The sequence below is a fragment of the Coturnix japonica genome, chromosome 6 (assembly GCF_054131305.1).
Source record: "Coturnix japonica strain WE chromosome 6, WE-NBRP24, whole genome shotgun sequence".
NCBI lineage: Eukaryota > Metazoa > Chordata > Aves > Galliformes > Phasianidae > Coturnix > Coturnix japonica.
In genome coordinates this window covers 34,698,843-34,718,669 of record NC_140668.1, presented here as the reverse complement: position 1 = coordinate 34,718,669, position 19,827 = coordinate 34,698,843, and the positions used below count along the sequence as shown (strand labels likewise).

Genomic DNA, 19,827 nt, shown 5'->3' with positions numbered 1-19,827 from the left:
ACTGGGATAATCATTAGAAACTGCCCTTGTACAGACTTGATACTTTTCTGGAGAATGGATTAATTTGTTTGGCAAATATAAAAGCTAGGGAAAAGTTTAGTTAATTTAAATTCTCTTTTGTTTAGTATGTTCGCATGACTTTGTGCTGCCTGGTTTGGGATAGGATCAAAAATGAAAATGCTCCAAGTTTTACTCATGGGATCTCTGACTTCAATAATGCCTGTATATTATTGGAAACCTCATGAGAGTCCATTCTCACTAGTTTCCCAGAACATTTTATTTCCCAAACTGGTATAAATGCACCCTGAAAATGCTTGCAGTCCAGAGACAGTGTTCTGTTTAACGGGAGCTCCTGGATGTTTAGCACTCTAAAAGTCAGTCATGTAACAGCCTGTAGTAAATGTACTTAGACCTTTCACTCTTTGACGGAAAATCATGGATTGTGTCCCTGTTGATGCACCTCCGAACCTTCTTTAATTCACCCAGTGCTTCAACAACATGGGCACATGGGTGAAATGCCCTTGTGAGGGGAGCAGAAGCAACATACGGAGGCAAAATATGCCTTAGCTCTGTTAGCTGCTGCTGTCCCCATTACAGCTACAACCCAGAGGGCTGTAGGTCATAGCAGAGAGTGAACCAACTTCTCTAATTACCATGATATACTGCCTTTGGTTTGGCTGTTTGCTCATGCTGCTTCCCGAGGGTAAAGATATCTTTCACCTCTGCTACACTTGCTACAATTCAACTCCTTCATTCTGCTTTGCCTGATATGTAGCTTGTATTTTTTCTACCCAATTTTACATCTTAATTTGCTCATTTTTATTATAGTTTCCAGAGCACTGACATTTTGACCCTAACCTGAGAGGTACTCAATTACCCATCTCTCAAAAACTCAGTTAGTGATATCAAGTATCTCTAATTCCAGGTCACTATGTACAATACTGCTGGCTATAATTCTTGGAAATAATTTGGCTTATCATTGTAGTAAGGTTGTAGTCTTGTGTGTTTTTCAGGCTACCAATTTAACCCATCCCAAGAGGCGAGTCTACTTCCATTACACATTCTCTAAATAAATAATTATTTGTACTGATTACATGATGTGTGATTTCTTTGAACAACCTTCTGCACTTGTTGGTTGAATATCTTTGCTTTATAGAAACAAAAATTCTGTGGTATGTGTGAGAAAACTGTATCTCTACCCCCTTTTCAAGGCTTGACCCAAAACCCATGATAAACAATGGGCAACTTTCCCCTGTCTTGAGAGAATTTTGTATCAGGCTGCTGCTATATACATAGGGGACTGTCAGGTCTGTGTATGCATTTGACGTGGATATGAAATGACTGTTGCTGTACTCCAAACTGCTGGCCAAGTACCATCTCTGTTCCCAAATAACATGTAGATGCATAAACATTATGCTGTGCTTGAGCTCATAAATCCAGTTTCTCAGCAGCTACTTTGCTTCTAGTCAGGGTTGGCTCACCACCAGCGGCCTTGGACCGTGTGTAGAATTGGATCTCACACACGAAGATCATCTCTGTACTTCATGAAAGACCACCATTATCCACCTATAAAAACTGAGGGAAAGGACTCATCCCTCCACCATCCTGGTGAAGTTTGAGCAGAAGTACAAGTGTTCTGGGGGACTTCTCCCTTTTTCTGGCACTCAGTACAGTATGTTGGTTTTTGAAAACAGATGTTTGCCCAGTTTTGGAGGCAATTCTGGGCCCTGCGGCAATATATGTCTGTTGGCTGGTAGTTCTAAGTTGTGTGAATAGCTTAATGATCTGTGGATTTCCATCATATCCTCTTTCTGTTTCAGAGATGCTCATTATTACACAATGTGAAATGGTCTTGCAGAGAATTGCCGCTGGTTGTACATGTGAATGAGGGCAGTCTCTCCTTCCAGCAAGGGAAGCAGTTGGTGGCAGAGTTAGGTCTCAGATGTTTCATTTGTGATGCTAAATGACCAGAAACTTAGCAGCACTTCAGGAGAGAAAACAAGCATTTTTAGCTTTGATTAAAACTGCAGGTAAGATGATTTCATGAGTTTTCACTACAAAAAGGATGAGAAAAGACTCCAGGATACTGTGACATTAGACGGTTCCAGAAATACTATAATGTGAATACTAGATAAAAGACAACTTGTGATTGTGGACCTCCAATAATTTTAAATAACCAGAAACCATTCTTAGGTAATCTGTTCTTATTCCGTCTATTTCAAGAAAGTTCTTTTACACTTTTATTTAAGTGGAAGTAAAAGTTGTACTTTGTGCCTCTGATACGTGCTGTAACTCTTGTTAAGATGTTTGAATGGATGATTCGTGTTTTCTGAGAGCTGGACAGTTGGAAAATAACACAACAGAAGTCTTGGATCAATGTCCACTGATGTCTGTGTAAAGGTTTATTCCAATTTCAACTGGCCTTGTGTCAAATCTCTTAAAATTTTGCATGAATGTCTGGAGCAATTTTAATGGGTGTAACTACATTTAACTCTTCCTTTTTGAGAGATTTTTCATCTTGATTACGTGCACACCCACCTAGCAGAATAGGATTCATTAACTTCTTTGGCCATGGTCTTAGTGGCCACCCGTTACGACGGAGTGTTTTTTAACACTTAATTTTATTATGTACTCATAACACTGAATGGAGCATTCTGGAAATGAGTGATATTGCTTAAATAGTTTGTGCAGATTTTTTTTAGCACTTGGTTTAGTTGAGAAATTCCTGGTCATAGGAACCATAATTCAATTTTACATCAGTCAAAATTGAGTAGTTTTGATAAGCAAAGACATCACAGTTCATTTATTCAAATTTTAATTTTCCATTTCATTTCTTCATGCTTCTTACCTCATTACTTGGATTTTTCATCTTAATTATGAAACTCTTGTTACTTCATTATGTGTGTAGCCTAGCTGTTGCATTTAATGTTATTAGCGTCTAATAAAAGGGCCTTATATGCAAATAGAGAACTGATAGCCATGAGAATCTTCTGGTTGGGAGCAAGAGTTTCCTTAGTATCTCAGAATGTAGGGTTTTTGTTGTTGTTGCTGTTGTTTTTAAATACAGGAAAGAAGTAGAAGTTCTAAAAATGCTCCTCTACATGGTGTATCCCTCACTGACAGTACTGCATTTCTTACGGAGGGTCTGGTTCTTAGAGATGCTGAAACCTCCAAATGAATTAGATTTACTGGCTGGTAAGCTTCAACACTGTTCACCAAGACTGAGAACACAGAGGAAGACAAATGGAAGCAACCACTTGCAGATCTACTAAAAGGCAGGAAGAGAACAGACTCTAACATACATTGTTCTGCCTTTTTCCATCAAAACTGCTCTGTGTGAGTTTGAGATCAATGGAAGATTATTCTAGTTTCTAATAGCTAAGCTGAAATTTTAGTGGCTCAAAGAATTTCCCTTATTCTTCAGTTTTTATTCTAAAACAATATTAAAATAACATGAAGCTGAAATTTTATCATTTTCCATCTCTAAACTTCTCTTTGATATTTGTCTTTCTTTTGAACTACATCAAGAAAATGGAACAAGTGCCTTAACTTGATGTTAATCCCATTATTTAGGAATCTAATGCAGATGCACTCTTGTCTGAAAGTTTCTTTAGCCCAAAGCTGAGCAAACATTTCATAACACATAATGAGTGAGAAGAATGTTGCCTTCCCATCTTTTCTCAGCTTTTCTGAAAACTGCAAGTTCTTCCAGTGTATTGATTCTGAATTATATGCTATCTACACAGATTATTGTATGTCTTTCAGTTTACTTCCAGTGGTGTGGAATATGCCTTGCAGAAGGACAGCAAATGTGTATTATGAAGAAAGAACAAGAGAATAGTAGATTCCAACTGAGCAGTCTCTTGGGTTTTCCTTCCCACCATATTCTCACAGTCACTGCTATTGCTAATGATAGCCACAGTGGGAGAGAGAGAGTCCCCAGTCAATTTCATGCTGTGTTGTCTAGACTTGTTAAAAATGTTAAATTTTGCCATACTGCTTCCTCTCACAGTGGCCTAAGTCCAGAGAATCTGAAGAAAAAAAAGGGGGCTGGACCTATCTGTTCCCCTTCTTGCTTGGTCTCAAACCCATCAAAGTTAATGGAAAGTTATCACTGACTTCTAATTCAAGGAAGAGCACGTGTATTCTTAAAACCACGCTGGCAATATAAAAATCTGATACTTAAAATTTCTATGACAGTTTTGACAATATTTGTTCATCTACTGAGCTACTTGAGGTGGAGAAATGTACTGCATCTAATTAATGACTACAGTGATATTTCATGTATGTGTAGTAAAAATTCTGAAGTACACTGACACTGCACAGGAGTACAGACCAGCCAAAACCCAGTCTGCTTCAAGGAGCCGAAATTCCTTGGCAGTGGGAAGTTAGAAAAGATGAGTCTGTGCTAGTATCATGCCTTTGTGCTCCAGTATTTCTCAGCTGGCATAGTTTCCAGCCAGTGTGGCCATAGTCATAGACCATTTTACTTTACCTAAGGCATTCAAGAACCTACAGGAAAGGTATCTGACAGTTACTGCCCAGCTGCCCACTTTGCACCAATCCAAAGGAGTGCCTCTGTCAGAAGCCAGGTCAGCATTCTCAGCATTGCTTTTGAAATACCAAAGAGATTATTTTAATGTGATTCATTGAAACCATCACATACCTGGAAAAAATGGAAAGAAATGGACAATGGTCTGTGACTGAGCATCCAGACTGCTGCATGGCACATCTCCTTTCTTCTTGACAACTTAGTAAGACCATTTGTTACCATTTGAAGGATGCGTCTGATGTAAAGCCCCCAAAAATAAGTCTTATGGGAGATTCAGGATCATTTCTGCTGGAAAAAAAAAGATGAATATGTTTGTAAGGCACTCTGTTGATTACAGCCTATGAAGTGGTACAGCAATATGTAAGAAGTATAGGGGACAGAATTCAGTTGGCTTTTTATTTTTTTTTTTCTCTCTTTTTTCTTTTTTTCCATCCCACAGTTCTTAATCTGCCTTTATGTTGTTAAGTACAGAAATTACATTTGGGCTACATTTGGTACAAGTTGGTGTACATCAAGGATGGTTTCTTGTAGGAAAATGCAGAAAACCCTTTGTTCCATATGGTTTGATTCATTTACAAAATGAATCCTACAGGAACAATTTCAGATGTGGAAACCTTTAAAATGAGGAAATAAAAAACAGATTTACTACATTTCTGTTTTCCAGCAGGAAGAAAAAAAAATAGTACTGCACAGTTACCAGAACACTTCAGAAGATAAAGACTGCATCTCCGAACCACTTTTAAATTGTATAATGGCATCACGAGGATTAAAATATTAGTCTTCTTTCCTACAGAAAAGTACTTTACCATTACCAAATGAGAACTGACACTTGAAATATGCTGACTTATTGCATTGAGCAGACAAACTAAATTCTTGTCTGCATTGCCTCTCTTTTATCAACACAGGCAATTTTAGCCTTTATTTAGAATGTCAAGTAGATGTAGATGTATTATTATGAATTTGTGTTGAAGAAAGGAGAGGGGGTAAATTGTGAATCATAATATGATCTATTTTTATTTTCATATGAATTTTCAGGAGGCAAACAGACCACCCCAATTAATAGTATGGCATCAATTATGTTGTCAAAATGAAGAACACAATATGATTTTTAAGAGTACTATCATTAGGACTCCATACTAGGGAGCATGATGAAGATGCAATTGAGTTGGTAAAATAGAAGTGAATTTCCTTGCAGAATGCATAGCACCTGAACATAGTCTATGGAGAACTTGTATGTCTCTGAATTATTTTTTTATCTGGAATACACTTGAACTCAGTTTTAGTATTGACTTAGGAGACAGTTAAAGACGTGAAGATTTTGCATGTAACTTCTCATTTTCACTTGCTTTACATTTTCTGTTGATTTTCCCCCATGGGATACAGTTCTGAAAGTGCAGAAAATTTCAAAAATCCTTTAAAAATACAGGGCTTGTATTAGGCATTAATTTGTTCTCTTTTGGATATCCTTGGCATTCTGGATATGGGAAGTTTGGCTAAAGACAAGCATTGATTTCAGAAGTGAAATCAGACAATACCTGTCTAATGTGCACACTTCAGAGAATGCCTCTTGAGAAAGGAGATGGAATTGTGAGCTGGGACTTGAGATGTTGGGCAAGATGGTTTGTAATTGACATTTGCTTGTCTGCACATATTTTTTCTGAAGCATTAGTGATATGTAGTTCTCATGGGATGTCAGTTTTTGGCAGGAGAGTGTTGGCATGTGGTAGAGCTTCATTGGTGTAAAACAAAAATCTGTATCTAGTATTACATATGTAATGTAATAGAACTACCTGATGAAACTTCTTGGGTTTTGACTTGGTAAAAAGGAGTGTTTATTACTACATGTTTTACAAAACCAAGAAATGAAATAAAATCATAACTGATTAATGAGCTGCATGGAAATACTTCCTCAGTGCCACCCACATTTCTCTGGCCCTGATCCTGGAAACACTTCATCACATGTGGATTTTTATGTGTAGACACTATGTGAAAAATACAACATAGATTTCCCATACTTCTGTCTTTTAGGCTCCAAGAAGAAAAACGATAAACGACTTGATTTTACTTGATTTCACTGATCAGGTGTTTTGTTTTCTTTTGTTTTTGTTTTTAATGAGCAAATATTGAAAACTGCTTTATGTTGATTAAATTGTTGGGAGTTGCTCACAGAATGATGGTATAATTTTTAGATGCTTTATTTTTGCACTGCTGTGCCATAACATGCTTAGATTTCTACTTAGGAAAACCCAATAATATTGCCTAAAAAGTTAATTTATCATTGTGTGAAAGTGCTATGCAAATACGGCAGGGTACAGCATTCTTGTTCTCTGTGTTACCTAACACGAAACGTGGCCATCTTCAAAGTGAAACAATATATATTTAATTGAGAAGTCTGTCTAGATTAAATCTGGAGTAAATCCAATTTAGAGGAGCACGTTTCAGTCTGTAGAGAAGCTTTGGAAGATCAACTTCAGAGCTAGCATGTTCCAGCTGTGAACCTTGACAATGTTCCTCTAATTTGTGCTGCTTTTTTTAGTCAGGTTTGATAAGGACACGGAAGATCGAATTCCTTATATCTCCATTACCTCAGCAGCTTGCGCAGGAGCACAATTACACATCACCTGCTGGACATCATCCCCACGTCTTATATAAACGAACAGCAGAAGAAAAGGTGCACCGGTACACAGTAGAGTCCAATCCCAAATCCTTTTCTCTTGGCCATCATAGAACTCACATTTACCACAAGTACCATGCGCAAGAGAATGGTTACCACCATGGAAGGTTTCAAAAGCAACATTTTTGTGGACGTCGCAAGAAATGTATGTAAGGAAACTTTCTCTCCTTGTTTGAGGTAGTGGCTCTTAGAGACTGTATGGCTTTACCTGCAGTTTGTAGTCAGCTTTGTGTTGGAGATGTAATAATTTTAATTAGCATGGCTATAAAGGGAAATGGATGTGGGAAATGTGATTATTCCTTTAAATTGATTTCATAATTTGTTTACGAAGCAATCAGAATCACTGCTTAGTTTATCTAGAATGAAAGATCCCTTGCCTGATTTTTTTTTTTTTCACATTTACATAGTTTTCAGTAAGCTGTTCTGTTTTAGGTTGCTGCTTTTGCACAGATAGTCCCTGAACTGTTCCCAGTTAGCTTGGGGAAATATAATTAATTAGGCTTAAAGATGGAGGAGAAGCCTTCTGAATCATTCATTTCTGAAGGATGGAGAATAAATCTTTCAGAACTCACCACATGATAATGAAATTTTCAGCAACTTAGATCTTCAGAAAGAACTTCCTAAGTAAACGGTTTAAATAAAATTTTGGAGCCACTTCCTAAAAAGCATTTTAAAACATATTATCCCGCCAAAGTCTATTCAAAGTCCTTCATTAGGCCCCCAGATTTCTAAGCATTTTAGAGTCCCCTTGGACTCTATATGTGTACTTAGAGTGTTCGGTTGATTCTCCCTGAAAGCCGATCTGCTTCTGACTTGAGTTTCTTAATAAGGGTCTTTTGGATTTAGGATTGCACACAGTATTGAAGACATTGTCAATCCAGTTATATTCTTCCAACTTCCTACTTGAGCAGATTCCTTTTCCAAAAGCCATAAAGGGAATATAGAAGGAAAAAAACAAAACAAAACAAAAAAACCCACCAAATAGAAGGGAAGGATTGAGAAAGGAGTTAGTAGAAATGATGGATGTCAGAGACTAAGGCCTATTTGAAGCCTGAAAACTGCTTTTTAGAAACTGACTGCTTCTTCAAAAGCCCTGTTCTGTGAATTGAAATCTAGGCTTCAGATGCCAGATGCACAAGTCTGTGATTCAAACTGCAAACCTGTGCATTCTGAGGTAGGTCAAAGCTACCTCACTGCATACAGGAGACCTTTCCCTCCTGTCTGGTTTTCCTGCTGACTGCTTCAGAGCAAATGAAATGCTGCTAGAATAGCTCATATGCTCAGTGGTGTTTTATTTTATTTGCATTGTTCACTGGTCTTATACCTTATTCATTCTATCCTCTACAACTGTCTGTCCAAATTCAGAATTATTCATGTCCTGCTCAGCTTTTACACAGTGCTGGTTCCTGTATTAAATGAGAACATCTAATTTGTCCACCTGGAACAGAAAATTTTAGCTTGTATAGACAAATGTGGAAGCACTGAGTATGCAGCAGAACAGAAGTCAGTTCCCTTCTATTAACACTGCCTGTATTCAAGGTTAATTTATCCTAACCTAGGAATGAATCAAAGATTGCTGAACAGCAAGCAGGTGGGAAGAGCACCCTGCCACTTCTAGTGTCATAAAGATAGCTTAACCAACTCACTGTATTTAAAAATTTCATGAGTTGGAAGTTTGTAAGGGCTAGAAAGGTTAATCATCTTTCAAACTCCTCCTCACAATCTGTGTGGCTTTACATCAGAAGTGCCTGTAGTCAGTAGATCATTCTTGAAACATATTTCTGTTTAGGTTCTATTAGCAGCGGTGAAGCTTCTCCAGGAGCAAAACTACTGCTTGTAGATTAGTCTGCAGGACATGTAAATAGGAATACAAGAATCTTACTTTTGTGGTGTGTGTTTTCTTTCTGTGCTGGTAGTGGACATCTTTTGTGGAGCTTTGTTATGAACCCTGCTATGTAAGTAGCACATCCCAAACACCTCAGGACAGGACAAATGTAGGTATTTTGTTAAAGTTTTTATATTGGTTGTTGTTGTTGTTTTTTTTTTTTTTTGGTTGTTTTTTTGTTTTTTTGTTTGGTTTGGGTTTTTTTTTCTTGCCACAGATGCTGCCAATTTATTCTATCAATTATTTAATTATTTGCTTACTTTACACTACATATACATGTGGTTTTCTTATTTATTTCTCTTCCTGTAATCATCCTACCCTGAGGAAGGAATCAGATCTTAATAATCTTAATAAGAGCTTCCTATCCATATGTATTACATACTGTAAAAATAATCTAAGGCTCTAAATCTTTGTTATTTCCTTATCTGATGAAAACTGCTCACAATTGATCTGAACCCTTCCCCAAACTGAGTTTTATTTCCTTTTAGATGCACCTAAGCCACCCACAGAAGAGACATATATTCGTTCAGATGAATATGGGACTTCTGCAAGGTTCAGGAGATCATCTACTAAAATACAAAAAAATGGAAGCCTAAATGTTGAAACTCTTGTTGTGGCAGATAAAAAAATGGTGGAGAAACATGGCAAGGAAAATGTAACAACATACATTTTAACAGTTATGAATATGGTAAGATCTGATGTACTTGTATATTATGATGCTATTCCCATGGAATATTGTCATATCAGACTTGTATCTTTCATTAGACAAATGGTGATACCAAAAAGAGAACGCACACCTTACACGAGCTCTTCTTCAGGTCTCATCTAGTGTATTACTTAGGTCAAAAAGCTTTTTAGAAATAGGTTTTTAGATTATCACAGTTCTAGAAACATTAGTGTAAAGAACATAAATGTTTGGAGAATATTTAAAAATGTTAAATTCTAAAATGTGTATTGCATAGTACAAAAGAGTCAGACATGCTAAAATAGAAACTTGTATTTAGTATGGTAAGTAAGTCCTACCCTATTTAGTTTGACGTTACTCCTTGAAAATTTGGAAGAAAAAAAAAAAGAGAAACTACCAATTTATTTTGAGAAAAAATAATATAATTTATCTAGCAATATGTTTTCCTTTGTGGGTTTGTTCTTTAGTTTTGTACTGCAGAACTTGAAATTGATTACACTTGATATAACAAAGCAAGGACAGAACAAAGCCCATTGGAATCAGTAGAAGGTTTTCAAGTTTTTTGAATAAGTGGAGTGGTTTGGGGCATAATTCTGGGTTTGGGTTAATCGAACAAGATATATAATTTCATTAATGTACTGAAAATTGAAGCTGAATGTGATAACTCAATACATGTGTCTAGTCTACTTTAAAAAAAATTTATATATGTAGTTAATGTTTCTTCTTCAATAATCATTGCAGGTTTCTAGTCTGTTTAAAGATGGAACAATTGGAAGTGACATAAACATTATCGTTGTGAGCCTCCTCCTTTTGGAACAAGAGCCTGTAAGTTGTGTCAGAATTTTTGTGGTGTGTGTTTTGTTCCATATTCTTCACAGGGAGCACTGGATATTCCCATGTGATGTACGTGAACTTTCATTAGAGGTTTGTTAGGACATAAAATGTAAGAAGAATACTGAAATAACAAAAACCTCAAAAAGCATGTTTTCTACATTCCTCTGTTTTTCCTTACTAAACCTTCATTTTCATTTAAATGTTCGTTAGAAACTTAGGATAAATCTTAACAGTTTCCTGCATTCTCTTAGAGAGAGCTGTAAAGAGAAATCTAATTAAGAATTATTTAAATGCATAGAAAGGTTTTGAACTAGAGAGAAAGCTCTCCAGTGTCGTAATCAGAAGGCGGAAAGAGTCAAAATCCCCACAGTGTAGACAGCATATAGCAGAAGTGGGAATGGAGCTGAATGTTTTGGCAATGGTCCTGAAAGAGAAGAAAAAACCTTTCTGATGAAAGGAAATTTGTGAAGGATTCATCTACCTGGAAAATATTTGTCCTCCAGAGAAGAATCACAGATATTAATCACAAGGTTGAAAATGTGTCAGTATTCAGCTTCATTGGGAATCAAGTGTATTTGTATGTTGTAATTCCAACTGTAGAGTCTGAAAATGTCTATGTGTCTGGGGAATGCTTCAGTTTTATTCTATAATTCTAATATATATGCATTCATCAGCTGGTCCTCACAAACAGTAAATATAGGAATGCATATATATTGGTATATATATGAATGCATATAATGAGTTCATATAGAAAAAAATACAAAAAGAAAATCCCTTTTTTCTAACTATCTCTTCTTCCTTCAGTCATCTTTCTCAAGTATTGATGGAAGCATCTTATTTCTGTGTTTTTGAAATACCTACAGGGTGGATTATTGATTAACCACCATGCGGACCAGTCACTGAATAGCTTTTGTCAATGGCAGTCTGCTCTGGTTGGGAAGAATGGAAAGCGCCACGACCATGCCATCTTGCTTACAGGTTTTGATATCTGCTCTTGGAAAAATGAGCCCTGCGATACTTTAGGTATGATATGAGAACTTCTGGATATCACCAGAAAACTATCTGAATTATCACCTCTTGAAGGAATATTTGCAAATGTTTATGAGCCATTCTGATCTGATTTGTTTTGGACTTCTTTTATTTTATATATTTTATATTTTCTATTGTGACTACTTGTCCTTTTTGAATGAGATTCCTCCCTTTTTTGGGAACAGTAGAGACATGTAGGGGCAAAGAATAATCTTTACCAATAAAGCACATTTAGGGCGGTTAGGTTTGATTCGCATTAACTTCTTATTCAGGATCTCCTTTATTGTAAAATAACAGTCTGCTTTAATTTTTCCATAATAAATCTAATGAAGAAGAAACCCATCTTGCATCTTTATGCACCACGATAGATCGGTGCTGCTGACATATGTATTTAGCATTCTGCAGAGGAACAAACTTTTCTACTGTTTCCTTCCTTCAGGATTTGCACCTATCAGTGGTATGTGCAGCAAATACCGTAGTTGTACCATTAATGAAGATACGGGCCTTGGACTGGCTTTTACAATTGCTCATGAATCTGGACACAAGTAAGTTATTTTTCATGAGTCTTACCTGCTTGTTCTATAGCAAAATTTGTATGCGAATGGATACTTTCCTGTGTAATGTACTCTAGGGAATTTGCTTTAGCAGGAGATTTGGTCTAGGTGATCTCTAGAGGTCCCTTCCAACCCTGAGGATTCTGTGATCCTGTGAATTCTGGCTAATCACTAGCAGTATGGTAGCATCACTACTCTATGTGGAACAAATCTGAAATCAAGGCTTAGAGAAAGCGTGGACGTACTGTCACTTTTCTGTGCATAGTATCTTTCAAAAGCAGCGCTACTGTATTCTGCTGTTTGCTCAAGGCATGAATCCTTCTGATTCTGCATGACTGAATCAGGACTATTTAGTTTTCATTGTACAAATGTGCTCTACAGTATATACTATGACCTAATGTCTACATGAGTGACCCTTTCACAAGTTACTGTACATCTGAAGGGAAACAAGGAATTAAAGAATAATCCAGCTACTAGTGAAGTCCATGGGAACAGAGCCAATGCATTCAGTAGGACCAAATATGTAAAATGCATAGGGCTTGAACCTCCTGCCACACTAATGCAATTTCACTGACCTCAGTACATTTTTAATGCCCTTCAATCAGTATTAGGGAGAGAATCGTGCCCATAGCTCATTTTTTCAAGAATTACCCCTTTCAGTAGACTAATCTCCTTCCTTCTTATTTGTTTTCTTCTTACTGACTTGAGAGATTACACTTGGAATATCTTCAGTCTTGATTTTTCTTCTCTTTTCCACCACTGCTTTTGATTCATACATTACACAGCCTTTGGTATACTTATTTATTCTTTGTCTAATGATATGCATCTTACATTTTAAACATCTACCCCAGATACAACCTGGCTTTATTATCCCGTGTTCATATTCATGTTCCTGCGACTACCTAGTATGATGTGCAAAATGACAGAACTTGGTCTCTGTGATACAGAGATGTGTGGAAAAAAAACGTCCTCAAAACTATTGCCAGGAAATCCTAGCAATCACACAGTATGTAGAATGCAGCTTTGGGAAGAGTACTCGCTTTCATCATCTAAAGGTGTGAGGTACTTGAGTGCAATTATGAACATTCAAGATTTCTGTCTACTGATCAATGTTTATATAACAGGTTAAGGAGTGCTCTTATGCTGTGTGTTTGTGTTGGAGAGCAAGTGATGTTCTGTGGCAATTAATAAAGGTTCATACTATGGTAAAAAGTACTTCTGACAAGATGATGCATACAGGACATTTCTTGCAGTTTTCTCATTTCTCTCTCTGTGTGTCTTTGAAAGTTACACACCTCTTTGTTATACACTTTTTATGGTTTCATTTAAGTACTTTGTGTCTTTACCTGAAAGTTTAATATTTTCTTTGGGAGTTCAGAGCCCATTATGTTAGTGGATATTAAAACTGGATTCTTTGGCAGCAGTGCACGTGAACAAAGCTTGTATCTTATAAAGGATTATAAAGTATTAGCTCAGTTGGGACTTTTTTTTTATCCATTTGTAGAATGAACCATATATTTTAGCATGCTTGGAGCCACAGTTGATGGCAACACATTCAGTAACTGATGAGCCTGCAATGATTTATAATAGAGGATTGAGCCCAGTAAATTGGATATTCCCTGCACATGCACACATTGCATTTATAAAGTTGCCAATATGCTACAATGTTGAAGTAACAGGCTATGAAATTTCTATTCAAAACATACTGAAATTCACAGCTGTCCTGTACAATGAGTAAATATAAAGTAGTGAAACAAAACCTGAAAATTAAATTTATTATGATCATAAGCTCCACATCATTTATCATTTTCAGTGTGGCTTTTATTATTGCTTGCTTATTAATGATACTAAATGCTTCTTTGTTTACTATGTATGTTTTACTCAATTGGCCCTACATGCTGTCCTTAACTAGTAATAATAGTTGCTCTGCGGTAATTTCTATACCACAGTTATATGCACAACTCATCAGATGCAGTTTGTTAGATTTTTTTTGGTTGACTGACCTTTTTTCTTCCCTATAAAGTACTTAGTATTTTGGAGATGTGAACTCAGAGTGTCTAGAGTATAAGCCTGATTTTGGTATTGATTTGCCTCATCTTACTAGGAATGCAAAGACGCTTATTAAAGAAGGCGATATAGTAGATTTCTCCACTCTATTGCCCCTAAGTCTTCCTTCAAAGAGCAATATCATTAGAGGCAAGAGGCAGCTTCAAAAACCATAAGTTGGCTTGTTATGGAATATCCAACAAGGTGGCCAAGTGCAATGGTTATTTTTATAAAGTACAGGGAAACACTTTCATTCTACTCTTTTTAGATGCATCATACAGAGATGTTATTAACTTTCACTTGAAATTCATGAAAAAACAATCAAGCAGGATTTCATGAAAACATAAGAAATAGTTAAATGTAAATCTTCTGATACAGTCCACAACTGGTAATTAGATGCCACTGCCTTGTCATGGGATCACACTACAGAGCTCCTATTCATCACCAATATGGGTCTTTCTTGAAAAATTACTATATTTTTCTAATTAGACTGAAGGCAGTAAAATCTGACTGCTACTAAATGGAGCTCGTTTCATAATAACTCTCATTATTGTGGTGATTTGTGCCTGTTTTCAAGTCTTTATGGATTTCAGTCATAGAAGTGTTGCCTGTAATGTGTTTCTCCTGCCTCAAATTGTATCTGGCTTCTGATTAATCAACATTTTCACTCATATGTATGGCTCTTTTTCAGCTTTGGTATGATTCACGATGGAGAAGGAAATCCTTGTAGAAAAGCTGAGGGAAATATTATGTCTCCCACACTCACAGGAAACAATGGAGTGTTTTCTTGGTCTGTATGCAGCAGGCAGTATCTCAACAAATTTCTCAGGTAGGTCAGATGTATATCTGGGCCAGAGCCAGGGAATGTATCATACTAACCAGGCTTGAACTTTTGAACAGACATAAAAATTACTTAAGTGTGAAATGTACCTCTTTTAAAATGTACTCAAACCAGTGTATTATTTGAGCTCTCACATGTGGACTTTTGAGGCATATAGGTGGTGTGGTATTTAAGTGCCTTTGTCCTGCCTCATTTCAAAAGAACGAATTTCACCCTCTATGAATATCCTACATTCATGACTGGCATATCATTCCTTTCCAGGCATTCCTGTCAGCAGCTAGGTTTGTTTTATGTTTAAGTTTTTCATACACTGCTCTTGGAGTAAAAAGAAAAAGAGAGAAAGATGCTATTTATTTCTCCAGAGCATTAGCATTATTCAGTGATGCTTTTAAGCAAGCTGTATTTTAGTTTATCTTTGATGTCATCAGAACTGCTCTCTTTTCTTGTAAAACTTGCCTTTTGTTGAGTTTGTCTTAAAGGTAGGCTATACTTCATTATGCAAAAATGTGTAACAGGTACTGAGACCTAGATCCAATAAGGGTGTTTTAGATGTTAATTCCTTAAAGTAAGAATCAGGCACCTATGTTCTGTGGATCCAATCCTTGAATTCCAATTTAGTATCTTAAAGCAGCGAACAGGAAAGAAAAAAGATCTCTCGTGATTTTGCCTTCCTCAATGATGCAGCATATTCAAAAATTCAGAAGTCATATACTCCAGTGTGCAGTATAGTCCAACAGACTTACACTTGGACGATGTATCTAGCATAGAGTGACCTTCCAAATATATGGTTTCTCAATCATGTATAAAGAAAAAAAGTAGACCATAGTGTACCTTTGGCATTTGCTGGATACAGCCAACCTAAAACACACAAGCTGCAGCAGGCTTCTGTTTGTCAATACACTAAGTGAATGCTGAAATGAGCCAATGTCTATGTTGTCTCCATTGTTCTCTGATTTTGGGAACCCAATTCAGAAAAGAAGCAGAACAGATTAACATGTGCTTGGTTAGATGCAAATAAAGAGAACTGTAAAAGTGACATAATTCTTTCTTGTCACAACAGTCCCAGAGCTTGGAAATTCCTGCCTCCATAAAAGTTTGCAGGTCAGGCTGCCAACAAGATGTGTCAAGATCTTTTGGCTCCTGCAACTAGATACTCTTATTTCATTACATGACTATAAAGCTTGTTAAAAGTACTGTATACCATACTATGTGTTTTTACTGTTCTGTAACAAATTGTTTTGATATAAAGATCATAGTCATTATTAAACATTCTCATTATAGTACAGCTCAAGCTGCCTGCCTGATTGATGAACCTAAGCAAACTGGACAGTATAAATACCCTGACAAACTGCCAGGGCAGATGTATGATGCTGACACACAGTGCAAATGGCAATTTGGAATGAGAGCAAAAGTGTGCAACCTCAGCTTTGTAAAGGTACCTATTGATATTCTTGTAACATTATAAATACGTAAAAATAACAATGAGGTTTCCAGGGGCCGGGGCTGTTTATCTACCATACCTTGCTTGGCAACTTGCTTTGAAGGCTTTTTGCCTCCTTTAAGGCATGTCACTATTCCAGAGGAGTTTCAAAGAAAATTTCTCCTTTCCAAGAGTAATAAGGAGTACAGTTGAATATATAAGACCCAAGTCCTTGCCTACTTATGCTTATTTCCTATGCTTAAGGAAATGAACAGTCAATACAGCTTTGATGAAAACTTTCATGGGATGTGGGAGGTGGCAAAAGGAGGAAGTTTCTTGTTTTACTACTATGCCTTAACTTGGAGGTCTGGTAAGGATTTATAGTTATATAAGAAAAAGGAAAAGGAACTTTGTCCTTGTGTTGATTAATTGTGATGAACGATTAGTATTTTTTCTCCTTCTTTTCAGGATATTTGCAAATCTCTCTGGTGCCATAAAGTGGGTCACAGATGTGAAACAAAATTCATGCCAGCAGCAGAAGGTACAGCTTGTGGTATAAATATGGTAAGTGAATGACAAAAGGGGAAACATTTTAGCAGAATTTTTAAATAACGTGGGAAGTTTTGGGGTTCTGACAGCCCAGGACCATCAATTAATGTGGATTTTTAGGGTAACATTACCCAAAAATGTATTCTCCAAAAGAACAGCTTTGAAGACTTGTACTTTTAAGATCTTAAACTCAGAGTTTGGACAAGTTTTTGTGCACTGCCTATTTATACCATTGTCCTGCTCAAGAGTTCTTGTCAAACTGCTAACTATCTCACAGATCTCAATTGGAAACATTTGATTTACAAGTCTAAAGCACTGGAGCTTTTAAATGTCTTTTTTTTTTTTTCCCTCCTGTTTTGCACCTATTAGGTGCCACTAACTCTGATGGGATATTTTTTGGCATTCTTTTGGCAGTGGTGTCGAAGAGGACAGTGCGTCAAATATGGTGATCATGGACCCAAGCCTGTAAATGGCCACTGGTCTGCCTGGTCTGAGTGGTCACAGTGTACTCGGACTTGTGGAGGTGGGGTCACATATCAAGAAAGACACTGCAACAATCCAAAGTAAGACATAGATATGAAAAGGTATTGTTTTTATATATTATATATTTATGTTATTAAAACAAAAGAAAGCAAAAAGAATGTAGTCAATTTCTTGAGAGAAATAATATGTGTGAAATGCTTTTCAGGACTATTTTTCCATGTCCAGTAAGACCAGTCAGTAGCTGAAGGACAGGTATATGTTCTGCTAGTAGAAATTAGTGGCTGACTGAAGACTTCTAGAACAGCAGCACATCTATACAGCCCAGCTTTCTGAATTTACTGTGTGACACTGCAGTTTATCAAACACCTGCTGCAGTAGAGAAATGCCACACAGACACATTCACACCTAATAACTTAAGAGTAAGTGAAATAATTCTTATAAGCTATTAAATGACTCCTGATGGGATCATCTATCTTGTATAATAAACTGAAGTTGTTTAAAGTTGATATCAAAATGGTTGTAGACAGATGACTTTGTATATCTGCCATGTTCTTTGTATTCTTTTATGTTTCACAGGTCATAAAGTTGCTGAGCCATAGAATTGTATGGTAACTCATAAAACATTTCTGGTTTGTTCCTCTACTGAATGTCTTATTGCTATAAATACTACTATTTGATACACTACTGTTTCATGGTAGAAATAAAATGTTATCAGATCAAAATCTTTTCCAAGTACTCAATTTACTGCAACTTACTAGAAAAAAAGGATTTCACTATTCCATACAAAACTTTAACAGGCATATTCAGATGAATTTGTCATTGCACACAATAGAAACAGCATTTAAGCTACAGTAATAAAATAAAATAAAAAAAGAAAGAAAACATGGCAGGGTTTATATGAAGCTGTAAGGAACCCTCATACATATTATGGAGCGCTACAGCAGTAATATCCAAGCTTCATATGTTATGTTAAGGGAAAATGCAAAAATGTAAGTTAGTTAAAATAGTCTTTAATAAGTCCTCAGTCAGTCATCTTTGCATATCCATAGCAGAGCATTCTCAACCTTTTCTGTTGTTTCTCTGTGGTTTTACATGCATAAAACTAGTTGGTTAGTTCCATTTTTAAAAGCAAGAGAATGAAGAGTCTTGATTTCGTCATATATATCAAAATATTTTTCTTACCTTAGTCCCTGTTTTTCCAGCTAAATTTGCATGTATGGATGTCACTCTCCCTGTGAGGCAGAGAAAAGTACATTAGTTGGAATGTTTCAGTTTGGCTCACTGTAATAACTAGTAATGATTTCAAATGATGTTAATGCAAAAGCTCTTCTTTTTGAAATGTGTCTTGCTGTAGCATTTTGAATTTCTAACATGCATTTGGAGCATCTGTCTGTTCTAACTTCTGTAAAACCTGATCTAAACTGGATGTCAGAACTGGACTGTATCTCTACAAAATTTAGTTTTATTAGACCAGTTACTCCAGCTTATCCAGAGCAAAGATAATAAACTGCAAATCTCTCTCAGAGTTAGAGTGATTAAATGAAGGGACTGAATAAAAACCACCTACACAACACTTTATAACAGTGAATGAATATTCAAGTAACTGTATTTCACATCACAGAACTTTCGTATGTAAGTAGAATCATTAGAAAAATGATCCTACCCATTTTCAACGTTAAACCATATGGAAAGATTTATAGCCTACTGACTGTTCATTGTTCACTTCTAAATCTACAGATAAACAAAGAATAATGATTCCTTTCTTTCTGAACTTCTGAAATGTATTTCAGATGTTTATACATTTCAATATATATATTATTTCATACGTAAGATATTTATTTCAGTTTTCTTAATCCAGGTTTGTGTAGGAGCTAATGTTTGTTTTGTTCAAATGCCTGATGGAAGATTTTGGATAGCAAAATTCTGAGAATGCCAATAAATAATATGTGTTTGTATTAGAGATTATGATGGGGGCTGTGGATCTCCGAAGAACTGACTGGACTCTTAACATGTTTTTTTAAGATTAGTACTCCATTTTTTTCTGAACAACTGACTTAGGAACACTGAGGGAAATTTCTAGGTTTCCAGTGATTTCAATGGTAACACACCTTACTTAAGCGCTTAAAGACAGGTGAGGAATTTAGCTCCAGGCTGCTGCTTATGAAAATCTCATTATCTGTGTTTGTATGTGAAATTCACCTCCTGAAAATGATATCCAACCAATTCAATTTCCTTTTGTTTGATAATTACAAGATGGTCGCTGTGACTCTACCCA

At 36.3% G+C, this 19,827-nt stretch overlaps 1 protein-coding gene and 1 long non-coding RNA gene across 11 annotated transcripts in view; one reads left to right on the top strand and one right to left on the bottom strand.

Annotated features, from left to right (window-relative positions):
• Window positions 1-19,827, bottom strand: part of LOC107319412 (uncharacterized) — a 173,401-nt gene that overhangs the window by 7,018 nt on the left and 146,556 nt on the right. Inside the window, exons 3-4 of the long non-coding RNA XR_001557807.3 lie at window positions 18,735-18,784; window positions 4,667-4,837 (exon numbers count right to left, since the gene is read on the bottom strand). This is a non-coding gene — a long non-coding RNA (uncharacterized LOC107319412). The remainder of the gene's footprint in view (window positions 1-4,666; window positions 4,838-18,734; window positions 18,785-19,827) is intronic.
• Window positions 1-19,827, top strand: part of ADAMTS18 (ADAM metallopeptidase with thrombospondin type 1 motif 18) — a 66,654-nt gene that overhangs the window by 19,163 nt on the left and 27,664 nt on the right. For 5 of the 10 annotated variants that reach the window (XM_085551841.1, XM_015874172.3, XM_085551846.1 and 2 more), the window contains 9 exons: window positions 7,089-7,371; window positions 9,600-9,799; window positions 10,538-10,621; window positions 11,494-11,653; window positions 12,099-12,204; window positions 14,951-15,088; window positions 16,382-16,535; window positions 16,989-17,084; window positions 17,484-17,632. In XM_085551841.1, the coding sequence (XP_085407967.1) occupies window positions 7,089-7,371; window positions 9,600-9,799; window positions 10,538-10,621; window positions 11,494-11,653; window positions 12,099-12,204; window positions 14,951-15,088; window positions 16,382-16,535; window positions 16,989-17,084; window positions 17,484-17,632 (1,370 nt within the window). Of the gene's footprint in view, window positions 1-7,088; window positions 7,376-9,599; window positions 9,800-10,537; window positions 10,622-11,493; window positions 11,654-12,098; window positions 12,205-14,950; window positions 15,089-16,381; window positions 16,536-16,988; window positions 17,085-17,483; window positions 17,633-19,827 lie in introns of all 10 variants that reach the window. The other 5 variants (XM_085551843.1, XM_085551844.1, XM_085551845.1 and 2 more) reach the window with 3 other exon arrangements.